The 21,710-nt window shown below is 59.1% G+C and overlaps 1 protein-coding gene across 4 annotated transcripts in view; it reads right to left on the bottom strand.

Annotated features, from left to right (window-relative positions):
• COL18A1 (collagen type XVIII alpha 1 chain) overlaps window positions 1–21,710 on the bottom strand; it is a 251,422-nt gene that overhangs the window by 57,848 nt on the left and 171,864 nt on the right. For all 4 annotated transcript variants that reach the window (XM_054044705.1, XM_054044702.1, XM_054044703.1 and 1 more), the window contains 2 exons: window positions 5,298–5,381; window positions 4,130–4,189 (listed from right to left, as the gene is read on the bottom strand). In XM_054044705.1, the coding sequence (XP_053900680.1) occupies window positions 4,130–4,189; window positions 5,298–5,381 (144 nt within the window). The remainder of the gene's footprint in view (window positions 1–4,129; window positions 4,190–5,297; window positions 5,382–21,710) is intronic.

Raw genomic sequence — 21,710 nt, 5'->3', positions numbered from 1 at the left:
GCTTACTGGAGGTGGTTACAAAGAGTAATGGGGAGTTACAGAATCAGATATCCCAAGGCCAGAAGGGACCGTTGTGATCATCTAGTCTGACCGCCTGTATCGCCCAGGCCATAGGACTGCTCTGAATTAACTCCTGTTTCTACTAGAGCAGGTCTTGTAGGCAAACACCCAACCCCGATTTAAACATTGCCAGGGATGGAGAATCCACAGCCCAAGTTAGTATTTGTATTAGTGCTGCAAAGCAACACTGCGTTGTAAAGAAGGTTTTAAAACCCAGAGTTAACCACCCAGAAACAAAAAGGAGGAGATGGCAACATTTGTCACTAAAAGGGGACCCATGAAGACACTCATTCTGGCCCCAGAAATGCATATGCACAGTGCACTAAAGACAGGAGAAAGCTCTGAGTGTCCTGATGAGCCAACAGCCCCGGATTCCCCCTGAACTTTGTACCAAATGCTGCTGCTGGTGGGCCCGAAGCAGCTGTCCTTATTCCAGCAAAGTGCCAGCAAAGCACCCTGGGCGTTTTGCCTGAGGAAGGACTGCAGGATCGGGTCTGGTGTGTATAAGGGAATTCAGAACGGTGCTATGTACGGCACTGGATTGGAAGAGAGCCCAGGAGAAATACTTCTAGCCATTACTCCTGTCCAGTCACTGGATGGCGTCGGCATTCCGTGTTCAAATGTAAGGCAACAGCACGTCTGCCCTGTCTCACGGGGAGTGCTGTCGGCTACCTTTGGCTTGCAGAAATGTTTCTGTTTTGTGGCCCACCCCTCAAATAAACTTCCAGTGGAGGGAAAATATCCTGCCTTTTCTCCTGCGTTTGACATCTCCGATGTAGACAGGACTGATTCCTGCAGGCATTTCACAAACCCGGAATCTGCTTTCCAGCCAGCCCACTCCTAGTTCTCATCTCATACATACCGAATTCAGCATCCAAAGCATTCTGGGAGCAAACATCAGCTGTGAAGTGGGAAAATGAAGGCTGGGCTGTAAGGGGTGCCAGTCTTTCAACCCCAGCAGGTCTAGCTCTCCACCCCAGAGACCACAAGCACAAGACTGTATCGCCAGTTTCTCTGTCCTGTTCTTCTCCCTTCATTCCACTAAGGAGCACAAAGGGAGCAGAGTATATCGCTGGAGACTGCCCAGCACGGGGCACACCTGGCTTCTCCCTGCCCCTCTCCACACAGGGTGCATGTCACAGAAGCAAGGCTAGAAGAGACCACGATGATCATCTAGTCTGACCTCCAGAACACAGACTGAAGACTCTCGCCCAGCGACTCCTGCACAGTAAGTGGTGGCTAAGCTAGACCAGGTCTCTTAGAACGACATCTAGCCTTGATTTAAAGAGCCCAGAGATGGAGAACCCTGGGAAAGCTGCCCAGGTGAAGCTCCCTCACTCCCAAAATGGGTATCTGATTTCTGTCCAGTTTCAGCTCTCAACGACTGGATAGGTTTTCTCTATGTCTGCTAAAGAGCCCCCAGCCATCACAAATCTCCTCCCCACGTGGTTACATACAAACCACCAGCAAGTCGCCGCTTCACTTCTCTTGGATAAACTAAACCGATCGAGCTCCGTCAGGATCTCACCATTAGGCAGGTTTTCCAGACCTTGAATCATTCTTGTAGCTCTCTTCTGACCTCTCTCCAATGTTCAAAGTCCCTTCTGACGTGTGGAGACCAAACTGGGATTCCAGTGATGGTTTCACCAACGCACTATACAGAGGTAATACCAGCTCCTTACCCCTGGTTTACTCGTCCAACCTCTCAGTTGGCTTACATGTACAATGGGGGATACCACCACCTGCAGCCTTCTAGGCAAGGCTCCACGCACAGCTGAGCGCTAAGGGCTCTCACGTGCAGATACACAAACGCCAGTCGAGAGATGTCAGAACAGAACTCAGGTCTTCTAGCTCCCAGCTGAGCGCACTGTCCCCTGGGCAGGGAGGGATCTCAGTGAGAGGGAAGTTTCTCGCTCACGACCCTTTCCTCAGAAACATGGTACCCTCGAGAGCGCTGTCATCGGCGGGAACTGACCTCTAGCTGCACCACGGTGTGCTGCTGTTTGGACGTACGCGGGGGGGAAGGCCAGCTGTCAACCGGGAGAGGGGTGGGGGGGAATACAGCATTTAAAACGCCAACACTACCACTGCTCTACAGGGAAGCAGCGATGGCCTCCTTGGAACAATGGTGTCCACGGGTGAGTGTTACCGTACGCCAGCATCCAGCTAACATTCCCCAGAGTGAGGCATGCCTGGTGCGCCAGCCAACCTCAGCATAACCAATCCTGTTGAGGTACCTAAGCCAGCCACCGTGTCACAGCCTAAGTCCTCATTTTCCTCAGCAGCTAGGAGCCACGCCAATGTAATACTTCGCCCATTCCAGTCATCATATTTTCACTTCCTTTAGGCAGATCCTGCAGGAAGGACACTGGGAAAGGGAGGTTCAGCCAAGCAAAGCCCCTTGCAAACCACCTGGATCTGGGACACGCAAGCCAGGCATCACCACTGGTAGTAAAGCAACGGTGGGCCAGGTCAGGCCCTTAGTGAAAGCCACGCAGCCCAGCTGACCTCAAATCAAGCTTTCACTGATATCCGATGCTGTGGAACGGCAGTAGCTTTGCACAGCTTTAACTGATTGGAACGTAAACAATTCTTTGGCAGCACAAGACGACACCCGATCTGCTCTGTAACTCCCACGGCTGTGCTGTCTCTGCAGGGTGAGCGGGGATGCAAACAGCAGGGTTCGGTAGGTTGGCACACGTGACTCTGAACACACTAAGAGAGCAGACTGTCTTGGTGCCATTCGTACTGAGTCACTTTTCAGAGCAGAGCCGCTGGTGGAGAGAGTCGGCACAGAGCTGTGGCACTGGGGCCAGAGTTACAGACGAACGCGAGTACTGCAAACAAACACACCACGAGCAGGAAACGCCAAGTCCTTTTCAAATCCACCCTCCTCGGCTGCTCCAAAGCATTAGCGCACTGCATCGTCCCCCCCTGCCCTCCAAACCATCCTTCAGAACCCAGACACACTGTTTGGATTGAAATCTGAACTCGTGATGGTAAAAAGGCAAGTTTCCAGGTGCTAATGCACATCCGGAGGAAAGGGGAGGCTTAATAATTCTTTGGACTCTTGGAACCGGAATGAAAGCTGGTCTTGATAGCTGAAATTTCAAGGCGTAATGGGCTTTAGGGTAATTCAGGGCTGAATCATGATGCCATGGCAGCCAGATAAGGCAGTTGTGCCCCCTACTTTCCTGAGCAGGTAGTACAGTAACTGTACTACGTTACAGATGCTTTCCCATTACAACCCCGCGGATCAGGCCGATGGCTGCTAAGAGCATGTGTGTGTTTTTGCAATCTGTACAAACTCCTAACACAACCTGCTTCCGGGATGCTCGTCTGGAGGAACCCCTGGCTCGGGGCAAGAACAGCAGCAGGTGTGGGCTTTCTATTGCAGCCATATAGCAGTAGGTAACACACAGGGGAGAGATTAGACACTAGCCTGAATAGAGAGCCAATTCCTAGCCCAGGGAGTTTACACTGCAAGCCTTCAGGAGTCTGGTTCAAAGGAAAGCTCTAATTCAGTTACCAGTCTCTGCAGATTCTCAGCCAGTTTTCAGATTCCCCGTTGGCTTTTGTTCCAGATCCACTAGTTAAAATGTGTGATACAACCTGACTTACAGGCACGGAACTTCTCCGTGGCTCAGTGCATCAGGGAGACGTGGTCAGGACAGCTGGCATGATCCAGGGTAAAGCACTGTGCTGTTCGCACCTTTCCCAATGGTTTCACTGATGGCACGAGATCGGGGGTGGGGGGAAAGAACCAGACACAGGATAAAGTCTATGGCCAGGAGCACATCACAGAAAATATAAGTTTATGTCAACAAGGCGTTTACTTCCTGCACCTCTGGGCTGACTGGAAAGGGAGAAATCAAGACTCCAAATCATCACTCGTCTTAACCTAGGAAGGCCAACCATCCATTGGCAGAATGACTGCCAACTCCCCCCTGCTCTCTGCTGCCCACTGCAGCAGTAGTGTTTAGCCATGTTTGATGGGGCCTGTACCTGGAAGAGAAAAGCAAAGGCAAGCTGGAAAGGAATGCCCTTGGGCCCACGGCCTCAGACTCACCCGTTCCCTTCCTGATAGATGGGGCCTTTCTTCAACTCCACTTCCAAAATCTCCAGATGCCTACATCATTCCAAAGGAGGGGGGAGACAGAGAGAGGGAGACACAGTCAGCAGACAACATATCCAGCATATATGAGTGTTCTGATCAGGGTACTCGACAGCACTGGCGGCTATGCCCCCTTCCCACAGGAAATAAAACCCAGGCCCCGCATTCTCCTGGTGGAAAGTGATCACCTAGCAATGAGATCCTTCTCCTGGTTGCTGAGAAGGGGATTCACATTTCCGCCTGTCTCGGGGTTCACTTTGGGTCTCACACTGATTCTAACAAGGACTTATAAGCCCAAAGAATCAGCCGGTCCCACCAGCGGCACAGGCTGTTCGCTAACATGACTCAATAAAAAAAACCAAAAGGGGAAATCCTGACTCCGTAGAAGTCAATGGGAGTTTTGCAAATAAATTCACTGGGGCCAGGATTTCACCCCGGTTCAGTGCACAGAGGGGGCTTTGGCTAGGAACGAACATTCACAATGGTCGCTTGACACTAGTAGCGGTTAGCCTGTTTCCTCCCCCGTGGCAAACCTCAGTGCCCAGGGAGCAGCTGGAGAAGACACGCCCATTAGCAAGGGCAGGAGGCGATACTACCCCCTGGGGTCTAGTCTTCCATGAAATTCCTGGACAACCCCCCCAGCCATCAAGCACTGGGATAGGGCAGATCTCCTGTGCAACCGTCTGACCTGTTAAGGGAATGGGGGGTGATGAAGAGAGAAGGGTGAGTGCCCATGGGAGTTCCTGTCTGGGCGTGAGGACACTGCACTGCCCGCTCTCCCCACCCGCCTTGGGGGTTGCTATTTCACAACAGCGGTTGCATCTGGTATAGCAGGAGCCTGGGGCAGGTGCAGGGAAGAGAGACTTCACACATCGAAGAGCAGACCAAAACCACACAATATAATCTATATATTTTTACAGCTCCTGATTTTTGGACCAATCTCATGATTTGCTGGGGTCAGGCTCATGATTTTTGGACATTTGGGATGGGTGATCCTGTGTGGTAAATTGCATATTAACTTCCAGCAAGCGTTCGGCTAACAGCTGGAACCAAGGTAAGTTCTACACCCCTCTGTGTAAGCAAACCACAGCTACAATACCAAGCCATGGCAGACAGCACTCACCACATCGCTATCCTCGTCCTGCTCCTCACACTGGAGATCAGCTGCCTGGCGATCACCTGTCACTTTCAGATCTGCAATCACCCCCTGTAAGAGACACACCAGCAATCACCACCAGCAAACAATGCAATACATCATGGGTAGCTTGCGGGAGAGTGTGTTATCAGAGTCCGTTGCCACTTGATAGTGGCCGATCGCCTGTTAGCTCACTGGCTGGTGGGAAAGGTTCACAGTGTGAATTGCAGGCAGAGACAACCAAAGGCAGCTCCCATTTCAATTGACCGGGAATCAAGTCCAAGGAATCCGATTGGGATTCTCCTGCAGAGATGCATTCCCAGGGTAAGTGAATCAGAGCCTGTGCTTAATCACAGTGGCTTGCTAATTTCTTAAACCAGGGACAACACAGCCATGCACCCACTACAAAATACTGGGTTTAATCGAGTTGTTTCTCACTAATAATAATATACGGAGATATACCTATGTCATAGAACTGGAAGGGACCCTGAAAGGTCATCGAGTCCAGCAGGACCAAGTACTGATTTTGTCTGAGATCCCTAAGTGGCCCCCTCAAGGACTGAACTCACAACCCTGGGTCTAGCAGGCCAATGCTCAAACCACTGAGCTATCCCTCCCCCACAAGGCTCAGTGTCAAAGCTTTGGGGGAAGGATGGAATGAGCCCATCCTTTCCAAACAGCGAACAGTTGCCTCCTCCTCCCTGCACTGTGTGGGCCACAGCAGAATCAGCGCTTCCCATTCTCATTGGCACTATTGGTCATGCTCTGCTCACACAATGTGCAGTGAGGTGGCTGGCTCTTGAACTGAATTCTCCCTAATTTAAGAAGTCAGTCAATTGCTGTGATGAAGCACCATTAGCCTGGGAAGATACGAAGCCTGTTTCACACAAATCCAATTTGCCACAGTCTTCTGTTATGCAACCGGCAAGCAGTTAAAGGATTTATTCACCTTGCTTGAAATAATGTTTCCTCACAGCTGTGACCCATCTCACCACAACAGATTTGGAATTTGCCTGTCCCATATTAACCTCCAAAAAAGAAATGGCAGAGTCCCGTCAATTTTCTGAAGGGTTTAGTGCTATTCAAATGCAACTTTTAAAGGCTTGCCTCATATCCACAAAAAACGGACATGGGGTTCACACCGGTTTTAGGGTCATGGTTTACTCAGCTTCCAAACTTTAAATGAACTGCTGACAGATCTCTCAAGTGTAGGCGTGAAGAGAGAGGCTGGAGCAGAGTCAAACGGGCTGCAGTTATCCCATGGCACAAGCAGGGAGAAAGACCGTGCCCATGGAGAAAGAAGGCCTTTTTCGTTCCTCATACAAAAAACTCTTCACTGTGAAGTGTAAACTCCCAAATTGACAATAACTGCTCTGTGATCGGAGCGTTTTTGCCATCATGTGTTACAGTGGAATGTGACGAGATACAGTGAATTAGTTACACAACAAAGAACAATGGATTTGGTCAATTCCGATTTGGTTGATTTTTCTGGTGAGATAAAAGCAGATAAAACTGGGAACCTCATTTTTTGTCATAAATTGAGCTCTCAATTATGTCAGGTTTCACACATTCAACAGAAGTATCAGGGCAAGAAATGCCAATGGTTTTCCCTCCCTGCACCAAACTCTCAACTGTGCTAAAGAGATGACACCATTCCCACTGGCCAACCTGTTCCAATTGCTAACTAGGTGTCTGACAAGTGTGGCATGCCAGAGATCAAAATTACACAGGAGAAAACACGTCTGAACTGTTTCCTAAGAACTATTGTTGACAAAGCATGACATAATTAAAGTCAGGGCAGGAGCTGCTACCATCGGTCTGGGACGCGGACAGAGAAGATCTCGTCCTCTTCTCTGCTAGGGCCCAACGCACCCGGGGCAGAGAGCCAGCATTGTGACTGTGCATCACGTCAGTGCCACTCCAACGTGATTTGAGGGCTACAGGCACGTGAGCCTCGGGCCAGTCCTCAGTCCAGGGGGGAATTGCCACCCTAGAGAAGAGGACATCACAAGCTGCATAGCTGAAGCTGGCAGCTGACTGTGGTGTCTGTGTGCAGCCAGTGTTCACGTGTGCATCCCCCACACAGCCCTGTCCCTTGCTGATTTTCAATAGCCCACGTGCTTGGAAAGAATGGAGTGCAACCGAGCTCTTCCCCAGCTGCCAAGGAATCCAAGGCTCCTAGTGCTTCTCCAGGGCCACATGGTGGGTTGGGGCTCTTCCCTGGGACTCCACACACCGGGCCCGGGCCAGGGCAGGGGCCAGATTAATGGCATGGCGGAGAGGGGGCCTGGCCACCCTGAGTGTTGCTGTGATACCGTGCGCCAGGTCGCAACAACCACAGTGGGGGGACCATAGGGTTACCATATTTTGAGTGTCCAAAAAGAGGACACTCCACAGGGCCCCCGCCCCAACTCCACCCCCTCCCCTGCTTCCCGTGAACATTTGATTCGCGGGAAGCCTGAAGCAGGCAGCAGGTAAGCTGGCGGGGGGTGGGGGGAGGAGGCATGGCCCAGTCTGGCCCCCCCAACCGAACAGCTCCCTCCAGCGGCCGGCCCCGGCCCCAGCGTCTCCAGCCTGGCTCGGCTCCTGGGGTGCCAGCCCCGGGCTGAGCACCCCCGGCCCAGCACCGCCGGCCCCCGGCCCAGCACCCCCGGGCCCGGCCCGGCCCCCGGCCCAGCGGCGCCGGCCCCTCCCTATTTTCCCTGGACATGTTCAGCTTTTGGGGATTTCCCCCCAGACGGGGATTTGTGGCCCAAAAAGCCGGACGTGTCCAGGAAAATCCGGACGTATGGTAACCCTAGGGGACCAGGACCAGCCCTGCAGGAAAGCATCCGCCACCACAGGGTTAATGCAGAGCAGGATCGCTCTCCAACACCCGCCTCCCCACCCCCAGGACTCCCCTCTGCACCAGGCCGGGAGACGGGGACATTGGCCTCAGCCCTGTCATGGGCTATTCCGGACCTGCCAGGGCAAACTAGAGCTGAGCAGTCACCTCCAGCTGCACCTTGGTCAAGCCAGAGCTGGGTGTGAGTAGAAAAGGGCTCGGCAGAAATCGCTCCTCTGCATCCACGCACCAGCTTGCCCCGGGGCCCCTCTGAGGGACTGGTGCCTGCCGCGATGCAGCTCTACTAGAGAGCCAAGGACGGCACCGCAGCCTGCTGCATGCGCGAATGCTGCAAGCCGAACTCCCCCACCACAACCAGCCCGCCTGGCAACCGCAGGCGATGGCCTTTCTGGCTGCGCCTTCCCTTTCGCAGCCATTCCCTGAGGGGATCAAAGGAGGCCACAGCCCGGCCAGTACTCTAATGCAGAACATCTGCCCACACGGCACACCCTCAACCCCTTCCCCCCCGGCCCACTCACCTACTCACACAAACTGCCTCCCACTCCTAGCCACACCACATCCTCGGACGTACACCTCCCCTACACACACCGCCTCCCCCTCCCAGCCACACACCAACCCCCTCGGACGTACACCTCCCCCACACACACCGCCTCCCCCTCCCATCCACACACCAACCCCCTCGGACGTACACCTCCCCCATACACACCGCCTCCCCCTCCCATCCACACACCAACCCCCGTCGGACGTACACCTCCCCCATACGCACCGCCTCCCCCTCCCATCCACACACCAACACCCCTCGGACGTACACCTCCCCTACACGCACCGCCTCCCCCGCCCAGCCACACACCAACCCCCCTCGGACGTACACCTCCCCTACACGCACCGCCTCCCCCTCCCAGCCACACACCAACCCCCTCGGACGTACACCTCCCCCATACGCACCGCCTCCCCCTCCCAGCCACACACCAACCCCCTCGGACGTACACCTCCCCCATACGCACCGCCTCCCCCTCCCAGCCACACACCAACCCCCTCGGACGTACACCTCCCCCACACGCACCGCCTCCCCCTCCCAGCCACACACCAACCCCCGTCGGACGTACACCTCCCCCACACGCACCGCCTCCCCCTCCCAGCCACACACCAACACCCTCGGACGTACACCTCCCCCACACGCACCGCCTCCCCCTCCCAGCCACACACCAACCCCCGTCGGCCGTACACCTCCCCCACACGCACCGCCTCCCCCTCCCAGCCACACACCAACCCCCGTCGGCCGTACACCTCCCCCACACGCACCGCCTCCCCCGCCCAGCCACACACCAACCCCCGTCGGCCGTACACCTCCCCCACACGCACCGCCTCCCCCGCCCAGCCACACACCAACCCCCCTCGGACGTGCACCTCCCCCACACGCACCGCCTCCCCCGCCCAGCCACACACCAACCCCCCTCGGACGTGCACCTCCCCTACACGCACCGCCTCCCCCGCCCAGCCACACACCAACCCCCCTCGGCCGTGCACCTCCCCCACACGCACCGCCTCCCCCGCCCAGCCACACACCAACCCCCGTCGGCCGTACACCTCCCCCACACGCACCGCCTCCCCCTCCCAGCCACACACCAACCCCCCTCGGACGTGCACCTCCCCCACACGCACCGCCTCCCCCTCCCAGCCACACACCAACCCCCCTCGGACGTGCACCTCCCCCACACGCACCGCCTCCCCCTCCCAGCCACACACCAACCCCCCTCGGACGTGCACCTCCCCCACACGCACCGCCTCCCCCTCCCAGCCACACACCAACCCCCCTCGGACGTGCACCTCCCCCACACGCACCGCCTCCCCCTCCCAGCCACACACCAACCCCCCTCGGACGTGCACCTCCCCCACACGCACCGCCTCCCCCTCCCAGCCACACACCAACCCCCCTCGGACGTGCACCTCCCCCACACGCACCGCCTCCCCCTCCCAGCCACACACCAACCCCCCTCGGACGTGCACCTCCCCCACACGCACCGCCTCCCCCTCCCAGCCACACACCAACCCCCCTCGGACGTGCACCTCCCCCACACGCACCGCCTCCCCCTCCCAGCCACACACCAACCCCCCTCGGACGTGCACCTCCCCCACACGCACCGCCTCCCCCTCCCAGCCACACACCAACCCCCCTCGGACGTGCACCTCCCCCACACGCACCGCCTCCCCCTCCCAGCCACACACCAACCCCCCTCGGACGTGCACCTCCCCCACACGCACCGCCTCCCCCTCCCAGCCACACACCAACCCCCCTCGGACGTGCACCTCCCCCACACGCACCGCCTCCCCCTCCCAGCCACACACCAACCCCCCTCGGACGTGCACCTCCCCCACACGCACCGCCTCCCCCTCCCAGCCACACACCAACCCCCCTCGGACGTGCACCTCCCCCACACGCACCGCCTCCCCCTCCCAGCCACACACCAACCCCCCTCGGACGTGCACCTCCCCCACACGCACCGCCTCCCCCTCCCAGCCACACACCAACCCCCCTCGGACGTGCACCTCCCCCACACGCACCGCCTCCCCCTCCCAGCCACACACCAACCCCCCTCGGACGTGCACCTCCCCCACACGCACCGCCTCCCCCTCCCAGCCACACACCAACCCCCCTCGGACGTGCACCTCCCCCACACGCACCGCCTCCCCCTCCCAGCCACACACCAACCCCCCTCGGACGTGCACCTCCCCCACACGCACCGCCTCCCCCTCCCAGCCACACACCAACCCCCCTCGGACGTGCACCTCCCCCACACGCACCGCCTCCCCCTCCCAGCCACACACCAACCCCCCTCGGACGTGCACCTCCCCCACACGCACCGCCTCCCCCTCCCAGCCACACACCAACCCCCCTCGGACGTGCACCTCCCCCACACGCACCGCCTCCCCCTCCCAGCCACACACCAACCCCCCTCGGACGTGCACCTCCCCCACACGCACCGCCTCCCCCTCCCAGCCACACACCAACCCCCCTCGGACGTGCACCTCCCCCACACGCACCGCCTCCCCCTCCCAGCCACACACCAACCCCCCTCGGACGTGCACCTCCCCCACACGCACCGCCTCCCCCTCCCAGCCACACGCCAACCCCCTCGGACGTACACCTCCCCCATACGCACCGCCTCCCCCGCCCAGCCACACGCCAACCCCCTCGGACGTGCACCTCCCCCACACGCACCGCCTCCCCCTCCCATCCACACACCAACCCCCCTCGGACGTGCACCTCCCCCACACGCACCGCCTCCCCCTCCCATCCACACACCAACCCCCTCGGACGTGCACCTCCCCTACACGCACCGCCTCCCCCTCACAGCCACACACCAACCCCCTCGGACGTACACCTCCCCTCCACGCACCGCCTCCCCCGCCCAGCCACACACCAACCCCCTCGGACGTGCACCTCCCCTCCACGCACCGCCTCCCCCGCGCAGCCACACACCAACCCCCCTCGGACGTGCACCTCCCCTCCACGCACCGCCTCCCCCGCGCAGCCACACACCAACCCCCCTCGGACGTGCACCTCCCCCATACACACCGCCTCCCCCTCCCAGCCACACACCAACCCCCTCGGACGTACACCTCCCCCATACGCACCGCCTCCCCCTCCCAGCCACACGCCAACCCCCTCGGACGTACACCTCCCCCATACGCACCGCCTCCCCCGCCCAGCCACACGCCAACCCCCTCGGACGTGCACCTCCCCCATACGCACCGCCTCCCCCTCCCAGCCATACGCCAACCCCCTCGGACGTACACCTCCCCTACACGCACCGCCTCCCCCTCCCATCCACACACCAACCCCCCTCGGACGTGCACCTCCCCCATACGCACCGCCTCCCCCTCCCAGCCACACACCAACCCCCTCGGACGTACACCTCCCCTACACACACCGCCTCCACCTCCCAGCCACACACCAACCCCCTCGGACGTACACCTCCCCTACACACACCGCCTCCCCCGCCCAGCCACACACCAACCCCCTCGGACGTGCACCTCCCCTCCACACACCGCCTCCCCCGCCCAGCCACACACCAACCCCCTCGGACGTGCACCTCCCCTCCACACACCGCCTCCCCCGCGCAGCCACACACCAACCCCCCTCGGACGTGCACCTCCCCCATACACACCGCCTCCCCCTCCCAGCCACACACCAACCCCCTCGGACGTGCACCTCCCCTACACACACCGCCTCCCCCTCCCAGCCACACACCAACCCCCTCGGACGTACACCTCCCCCATACGCACCGCCTCCCCCTCCCAGCCACACGCCAACCCCCTCGGACGTACACCTCCCCCATACGCACCGCCTCCCCCGCCCAGCCACACGCCAACCCCCTCGGACGTGCACCTCCCCCATACGCACCGCCTCCCCCTCCCAGCCATACGCCAACCCCCTCGGACGTACACCTCCCCTACACGCACCGCCTCCCCCTCCCATCCACACACCAACCCCCTCGGACGTACACCTCCCCTACACACACCGCCTCCACCTCCCAGCCACACACCAACCCCCTCGGACGTGCACCTCCCCCATACACACCGCCTCCCCCGCCCAGCCACACACCAACACCCTCGGACGTGCACCTCCCCTCCACACACCGCCTCCCCCGCCCAGCCACACACCAACCCCCTCGGACCTACACCTCCCCCATACACACCGCCTCCCCCTCCCAGCCACACACCAACCCCCCTCGGACGTGCACCTCCCCTACACACACCGCCTCCCCCTCCCAGCCACACACCAACCCCCTCGGACGTGCACCTCCCCTACACACACCGCCTCCCCCTCCCATCCACACACCAACCCCCTCGGACGTACACCTCCCCTACACACACCGCCTCCCCCTCACAGCCACACACCAACCCCCTCGGACGTACACCTCCCCTACACACACCGCCTCCCCCTCCCATCCACACACCAACCCCCTCGGACGTACACCTCCCCTCCACACACCGCCTCCCCCGCCCAGCCACACACCAACCCCCTCGGACCTACACCTCCCCCATACACACCGCCTCCCCCGCCCAGCCACACACCAACCCCCTCGGACGTGCACCTCCCCCACACACACCGCCTCCCCCTCCCAGCCACACGCCAACCCCCTCGGACGTGCACCTCCCCCATACGCACCGCCTCCCCCTCCCAGCCACACGCCAACCCCCTCGGACGTACACCTCCCCCATACGCACCGCCTCCCCCTCCCAGCCACACGCCAACCCCCTCGGACGTACACCTCCCCCATACGCACCGCCTCCCCCTCCCAGCCACACGCCAACCCCCTCGGACGTACACCTCCCCCATACGCACCGCCTCCCCCTCCCAGCCACACGCCAACCCCCTCGGACGTGCACCTCCCCCATACGCACCGCCTCCCCCTCCCAGCCATACGCCAACCCCCTCGGACGTACACCTCCCCTACACGCACCGCCTCCCCCTCCCATCCACACACCAACCCCCTCGGACGTGCACCTCCCCCATACACACCGCCTCCCCCGCCCAGCCACACACCAACACCCTCGGACGTGCACCTCCCCTCCACACACCGCCTCCCCCGCCCAGCCACACACCAACCCCCTCGGACCTACACCTCCCCCATACACACCGCCTCCCCCTCCCAGCCACACACCAACCCCCCTCGGACGTGCACCTCCCCTACACACACCGCCTCCCCCTCCCAGCCACACACCAACCCCCTCGGACGTGCACCTCCCCTACACACACCGCCTCCCCCTCCCATCCACACACCAACCCCCTCGGACGTACACCTCCCCTACACACACCGCCTCCCCCTCACAGCCACACACCAACCCCCTCGGACGTACACCTCCCCTACACACACCGCCTCCCCCTCCCATCCACACACCAACCCCCTCGGACGTACACCTCCCCTACACACACCGCCTCCCCCTCACAGCCACACACCAACACCCTCGGACGTACACCTCCCCTCCACACACCGCCTCCCCCGCCCAGCCACACACCAACCCCCTCGGACCTACACCTCCCCCATACACACCGCCTCCCCCTCCCAGCCACACACCAACCCCCTCGGACGTGCACCTCCCCCACACACACCGCCTCCCCCTCCCAGCCACACGCCAACCCCCTCGGACGTACACCTCCCCCATACGCACCGCCTCCCCCTCCCAGCCACACGCCAACCCCCTCGGACGTACACCTCCCCCATACGCACCGCCTCCCCCTCCCAGCCACACGCCAACCCCCTCGGACGTACACCTCCCCCATACGCACCGCCTCCCCCTCCCAGCCACACGCCAACCCCCTCGGACGTGCACCTCCCCCATACGCACCGCCTCCCCCTCCCAGCCACACGCCAACCCCCTCGGACGTGCACCTCCCCCATACGCACCGCCTCCCCCTCCCATCCACACGCCAACCCCCTCGGACGTGCACCTCCCCCATACGCACCGCCTCCCCCTCCCATCCACACGCCAACCCCCTCGGACGTACACCTCCCCTACACGCACCGCCTCCCCCTCCCATCCACACACCAACCCCCTCGGACGTACACCTCCCCTACACGCACCGCCTCCCCCTCCCATCCACACACCAACCCCCTCGGACGTACACCTCCCCTACACACACCGCCTCCCCCTCCCATCCACACACCAACCCCCTCGGACGTACACCTCCGCTACACACACCGCCTCCCCCTCACAGCCACACGCCAACCCCCTCGGACGTACACCTCCCCCATACGCACCGCCTCCCCCTCCCAGCCACACACCAACCCCCTCGGACGTACACCTCCCCTACACACACCGCCTCCCCCTCCCATCCACACACCAACCCCCTCGGACGTACACCTCCCCTACACACACCGCCTCCCCCTCCCATCCACACACCAACCCCCTCGGACGTACACCTCCCCTACACGCACCGCCTCCCCCTCCCATCCACACACCAACCCCCTCGGACGTGCACCTCCCCCATACGCACCGCCTCCCCCTCCCAGCCACACACCAACCCCCTCGGACGTGCACCTCCCCCATACACACCGCCTCCCCCGCCCAGCCACACACCAACCCCCCTCGGACGTACACCTCCCCTACACACACCGCCTCCCCCTCCCATCCACACACCAACCCCCTCGGACGTGCACCTCCCCCATACACACCGCCTCCCCCTCCCATCCACACACCAACCCCCTCGGACGTGCACCTCCCCCATACACACCGCCTCCCCCTCCCAGCCACACACCAACCCCCCTCGGACGTACACCTCCCCTACACACACTGCCTGCCTCTCCCTCCCCTCCCCCCCCCCATGTGCCACCACCTTCCAACCCGGAGCAGCTCCAGCAGTTGGTGGCATGGAGAGGAGTCCTTGGGGAAGAGCTCCACGGTAAGGCAGCAGCTGGAGGCAGGATGGGCAGTACTGGGTACCTAGCTGGCTCTCCAGCCCACGCCCCACAGCGCCATGTGGGCAGCTCGGGATGGAAGGGCCCTTCTCTTGTAAGAAGCCACCCCCCCATGATGAACCGCCATTCAGAGCAGCGGCGGATTGCAGCCCGTGGGAGACCCGCTGGCGCCAAGGCAGGCGACGTTAGCGGGAGCATGCCGGGCCCCAGGATGAGAAAGGAAATGTCTGCCTACCACTGCCCAGGAGGGACAAGCAGTTGGCAGCTGAGGCAGCTCTGGGCTGGAGGCCATGAGCGCCTTAAGAGAGGGCCAGGAGCCAGCATCTCCTGCAGCAGTGAGTCTGGGGGCAGCGTGGGGCATGTGTGGGAGAGGCTCAGGCAGGAGAGGGAAGGCTGTGCTCAGGCGCTGGGGACGGTTGGCGACAGGCCAAGGCCCCTGACGGGGAAGGTGGAGCCAGACCTGGGGAAGGTGGAGGGAAGATGCATCACCAAGCCAGGCAAGGCACAGATCCTACAGTGCCAGCTGGGGGATACAGGGCTCTGCTGGCTGAGACGCTGAGGGAGGGAGGTGGGCAGGATGGACACCCAGGCGTCCCCTCCCCGCACACACGCAGACACAGCCAGGAATGCTGGCAAAGCTCCCATCCTGTTCTGAATAAGGCCCCCTTGTAGGGCTCTGATCCAGACCGCTTCACTTCCCTGCGCCCGTATGGAGTGGGTAAACCCATCCGGGGCCTGGGGCAGAAAGTTATTTAGGGCCCAGCGACCATGGCTGGAAAAAGGGGCCAGCTCGGGCCCTAAACCCTTATTTAGACCCCTCCGGATGGCGCGAGGAGCCGGACTTCAGACACCAGTTTTGACCTCGTTTTTCAATCACTTCTATGCCCAGTGCCTACTCAGGAGACACGGAAACAGACTGGGACTGACCCACTTCGACTTCTTCCTCCTCAGAGCTGGAAAAAGGCTCCCTCAGTCCTGTCTCTCTAAACAAACAGCTACACCCTAGTGCTGGTTTGATACTGGTTTGTGTTTCTTAACATAACCCACACTTCCTTCCCATTAATTTAGTTTTAAGAACTACTGTGTACAGCAAAGCCCAGATTTATACAACTCAGGACAACAAACTCTGCTCCAAAAAGCCACTCCTGGATGATCACCCAGCACCAGACCCCAGCTGCAGAGAGTTCAGCAATCTATCTTCCAGCCATAAAGCTGCATTACGTCACTGCACAATCGCTCGGAACTCTTTGGTCTCCGCTAGGAGAAGATACTGACAAATGATCCACAAACGAGACGTCACTGAATACCTGCTATACAGGATGTATTAATACTTGCCTGATGATTGATCTCCATTAGGTAACGTAGGTTCTCCTCTGCTCACTCTGGAAGTTGTCTCTCTCCACTCAGGAAAGTGTCTTCAGAATGAACTACGCAGAGCCGCTGAATTAACCAACAAAGTCACCCAGCACAGTAGTGTAAAATGTTGCCAACTCATTTATTAAATGGCTATCCAAAGAGCTCCAATTGCAGGGCACCACCACAGTACTGTACAAGGTGCATATTTCTGGATGGAAGTGCTCTGAACTGGCAGATGAAGAGAATGTAAGATGCTCTGGCTGCGGTGAAGAGAAGGTACAGAACGTTACTAACTGGTGCGTAAGAGAGCTGCAAGGACAGCAAAGAGCTCTTTGCACAGGCTGTTCTCATGCCCCACGCGGTGCATGTGTGTTTAACACACACTTGTGTGCACACTGCACACACACACTTAGGGAATGCCTGTTTCAGTAATGCCGCCTGAAGTCCTGATCCTGACACGTCACAGTCACTGGGACCACTCCAGCTGACCTAGACTGGGTGCAGGAGTGAGCCCTTCGTTTGCACAAAAGGGCCATTAGAAAGGAAACTACTAGAAACCACTCTGCCTGCTTGCTGCTAAGGCCCCAACCGGGCCCTCGTTCTCCCTCGCAGGGGAGCCTTGCAGCTGTGACATCAGTGGTGCTCCACCGCAATGGAGGGACTGAGCTGCAGGGTCAGGGTAAAGAGGGGAAGGGGCTTGGGATGGGGACCTGCTGGGGATAGCGAGGGGTGGTAAGGGTAAGGGTAAGGGTAAGGGCAGGGGCAAGGAGGACTAAAAGAGATGTATTTGTTTTCAATGAGCCTTCTTGCACCCGCCCGCACTACCCGACCCCATAGTGGGGACCTGCCCTGCTGCCATGCACCCCACATGCCCCACCCCGCCCACAGTGACACCCTGCTTCCCATGACACCCCAACATGTCCTGCCACGCCCTGCCTTGCCGCCATGACACCCCACCATGCCCCATCCTGCCTGCAGTGACGCCCTGACCACCATGACACCCCACCATGCCCCGCCCCGCCCACAGTGACACCCTGCCCGCCATGACACCGTAACATGTCCTGCCACGCCCTGCCTTACTGTCATGACACCCCATGCCCATGCCCTACCCCGCCCACAGTCACGCCCTGCCCTGCCCGCCATGACACCCCACCATGCCCTGCCTTGCCACCATGACACCCCTCCATGCCCCATCCTGCCTGCAATGACGCCCTGCCTGCCAGGACACCCCATCATGCCCCGCCCACAGTGATGCCCCGCCCACAGTGACGCCCTGCCCGCCATGACACCCCACCATGCCCCGCCCACGTGACGCCCTGCCCACCATGACACCCTACGATGCCCCACCCCGCCCGCAGTGATGCCCTACCCACCATGACACCCCATGTCCCGCCCACAGTGACGCCCTGCCTGCCATGACACCCTACCATGCCCCACCCTGCCCACAGTGATGCCCTGCCTGCCATGACACCCCATGTCCCGCCCACAGTGACACCCTGCCCTGCCCGCCATGACACCCTACCATGCCCCACCCCGCCCACAGTGACGCCCTGCCCACCATGACACCCTACCATGCCCCACCCCACCCACAGTGACGCCCTGCCCGCCATGACACCCTAACATGTCACGCCCACAGCGATGTCCTGCCCTGCCCGCCATGACACCCTACCATGCCCCACCCCGCCCACAGTGACGCCCTGCCCGCCATGACACCCTACCATGCCCCACCCTGCCCGCAGTGATGCCCTGCCCGCCATGACACCCCATGTCCCGCCCACAGTGACGCCCTGCCTGCCCTGACACCCTACCATGCCCCACCCTGCCCGCAGTGATGCCCTGCCCGCCATGACACCCCATGTCCCACCCACAGTGATGCCCTGCCCACCATGACACCCCATGTCCCGCCCACAGTGACGCCCTGCCCACCATGACACCCCATGTCCGCCCACAGTGATGCCCTGCCCTGCCTGCCATGAGACCCCACCATGGCCCGCATTGATGCCCTGCCCGCCATGACACCCCATGTTCCGCCCACAGTGACACCCTGCCCTGCCCGCCATGACACCTTACCATGCCCCACCCAACCCACAGTGACGCCCTGCCCGCCATGACACCCTAACATGTCACGCCCACAGCGATGTCCTGGATTCGACTCGCTCGCTCGCGACCGGACGCTAAGAGACAATGGTGTTTCCAATTCATTCTGCTGCTTTATGTCTCGTCAGCGGGTCAGTTTCTTGACATGGCTATGCAAACCGCTGTGCCGCAAGAGAATTACTCAGAACCACAGCTCCTGGACGGGGTTACCAGCCACAGAGAGCAGGAGGGCCAAAGGTTCGCTACAAATGCATTTGGCTTAAGAGGATCCCAAATGGCTTTTGCTTATGTGACTGCAGTTTGGTTTTCTAGCTGATGTTGGGGGAAAAGCAATCTCCAGTGACCGAGGAGAGCATCCAGCGTCTCTGTAAGGCTCCACACCAACACCTTCGAGTGTGAGAGATGGGCTGTGGACTGAGTCACTGACTCCTGGTGCTTGGGGGGGGAACATCTATGGGGCAGGACACGGGGGCAGGAAGATGGCAGTGGAAGAAAAATGTGTTTGGTAGGAGATCTGTGGCTGCTGGAGGAGGGTGGAAATGTAGACCCCATGAAAACCAGCCGAGCCTATTCCAATTCAACAGCATTGGTCCAATGGGTCAGTGTGTTTTAGGACTTACATTGAGCATGGCAGCTAATGCTCTAGCAGACCCAATCCAGGCTCCCCTGGCCACTCCTGTTGTCAGCTCTAGAGTCTGCCAGGTTTTGTGCTCTGGGCTGGCACTAGCTTCTTCCCACTTTACATGGAGAGTGCTTGGGGGACAGGTGTTGGCAGCTGGATGGCTGCACAAGCCCACAGGTAGGCTGGGGGTCCCCTGTGGGTAAGATAACTGGTCTCTGGGACATACCAGAGACCCTGCTTTGGGGCCAGTACATGGCAATTTTGAATTCAGAGAGGCCCCAGAGAGTTAAAAGATTCACTTGTCTGGCTGAACTGCAAGCCTTAGCATGTCCATTAATTACACGCAGACAGCGCTAGCAGAACCCAGGCCAGGCGATATCCAGGCGTCGGAGAGAGGTGGAATTGAGTCGTTTACACTTTTGTGGAGGGTTATTCCAGATGAATTCTCCTTGCACTCCACTTGTGTACACAACCCCTGAGCAGGAGGCAGCGCTGGCCAAGACGCTCACACAGGGAAGAGCACCTCATGCTGATGCGTTCACGGATAAACGCTCCTTGACCTAGTTCAATAGCACATGATTCATCATCATTATCTAAACCCTAACCAAGGATCTGGCACAAGGAGACACTGATTGAACAGTGTGAAAGGCTTTCTGCTAGCAAGCGTGAGTCTCGCTTTCATGTGCTTCCCAAGTGCTCTCTCTTACAGCACTCTACCGGCTTTTTTGTCTCCTAATTATCCTCTCAACTCACAGTCAGTAACATGAATAAAACGTGGTTATGTAGAAACCTTCCCCCTGCTGGAACCCAATCTCACATGCTCAGACAGCATTCCTGAATGATTTGGGGATGGGACACGTCAAACCAGCTGCCTTGACATGCACCATTCAAACCACACCAAAGTAAACACAGCTTTGAAGATACTGATGCTGGCTGGTGTTCACCGATTCATACAATCGTAGATTCCAGAGCCAGAGGGACGATTGTGATCATCTTGTCTGACCGCCTGTATAACACAGAGCAGAGAGCTTCCCCAAAATAATATCTACAGCAGATCTTTTAGAAAAACATCCAATCTTGATTTTAAAATGGTCAGTGATGGAGAATCCACTATGACCCTTGGTCATGCTGTTCCAGTGGTTAATTACCCTCACTGTTAAAAATGTACACCTTATTTCCCATCTGAATTTAGCTAGCTTCAACTTCCAGCCATTATATCTTATACTTTTCACTGCTAGACGGAAGAGCCCATTATGAAATATTTGTTCCCCATGCAGGTACTTACAGGCTGTAATCAAGTCACCTTAACTAAAGAGATTGAGCTCCACGAGTCTATCACTAGAAGGCAGGTTTCCTAATCCTTTAACCACACTCCTGGCTCTTCTTTGAACCTCTCCAATTTATCAACATCCTTCTTGAATTGTGAGCACCAGCACTGGATACAGGATTCCAGCAGCAGCTGCACCAGTGCCAAATACCGAGCTAAAATAACCTCTCTCCTCCTACTCGAGATTGCCCCGTTTATGCATCCAAGGTTCACATTAGCTCTTTTGCCCACAGCATCCCACTGGTGTGACAGACCCAGACCAGTGGGGTACAGGAGTCTGGTAGAGGGCAAATATACTGGTCACTGGATGAGTAGTTTTCTGTTCCCTGAGTGACCAGAGCAGGGGCTGCACTAGAGTAATCAGGAACCTGCTAGAACCAGGTAAGACAGGCAGGCTAATTAGGACACCTGGAGCCAATTAAGAAGCTGCTAGAATCAATTAAGGCAGGCTAATCAGGGCACCTGGGTTTTAAAAAGGAGCTCACTTCAGTTTGTGGGGTGAGTGTGAGGAGCTGGGAGCAAGAGGCGCAAGGAGCTGAGAGTGAGAGGGTGTGCTGCTGGAGGACTGAGTCGCACAAGTGTTATCAGACACCAGGAGGAAGGTCCTGTGGTGAGAATAAGGAAGGTGTTTGGAGGAGGCCATGGGGAAGTAGCCCAGGGAGTTGTAGCTGTCATGCAGCTGTTACAGGAGGCACCGTGTCTATTCCAAGCTCTTTCGGGGAAATGTCCC

This window comes from Malaclemys terrapin, chromosome 11 (assembly GCF_027887155.1).
Source record: "Malaclemys terrapin pileata isolate rMalTer1 chromosome 11, rMalTer1.hap1, whole genome shotgun sequence".
Taxonomy (NCBI): domain Eukaryota; kingdom Metazoa; phylum Chordata; order Testudines; family Emydidae; genus Malaclemys; species Malaclemys terrapin.
The sequence above is the reverse complement of the archived record's forward strand: the minus strand, read 5'-3'. Positions and strand labels throughout refer to the sequence as shown.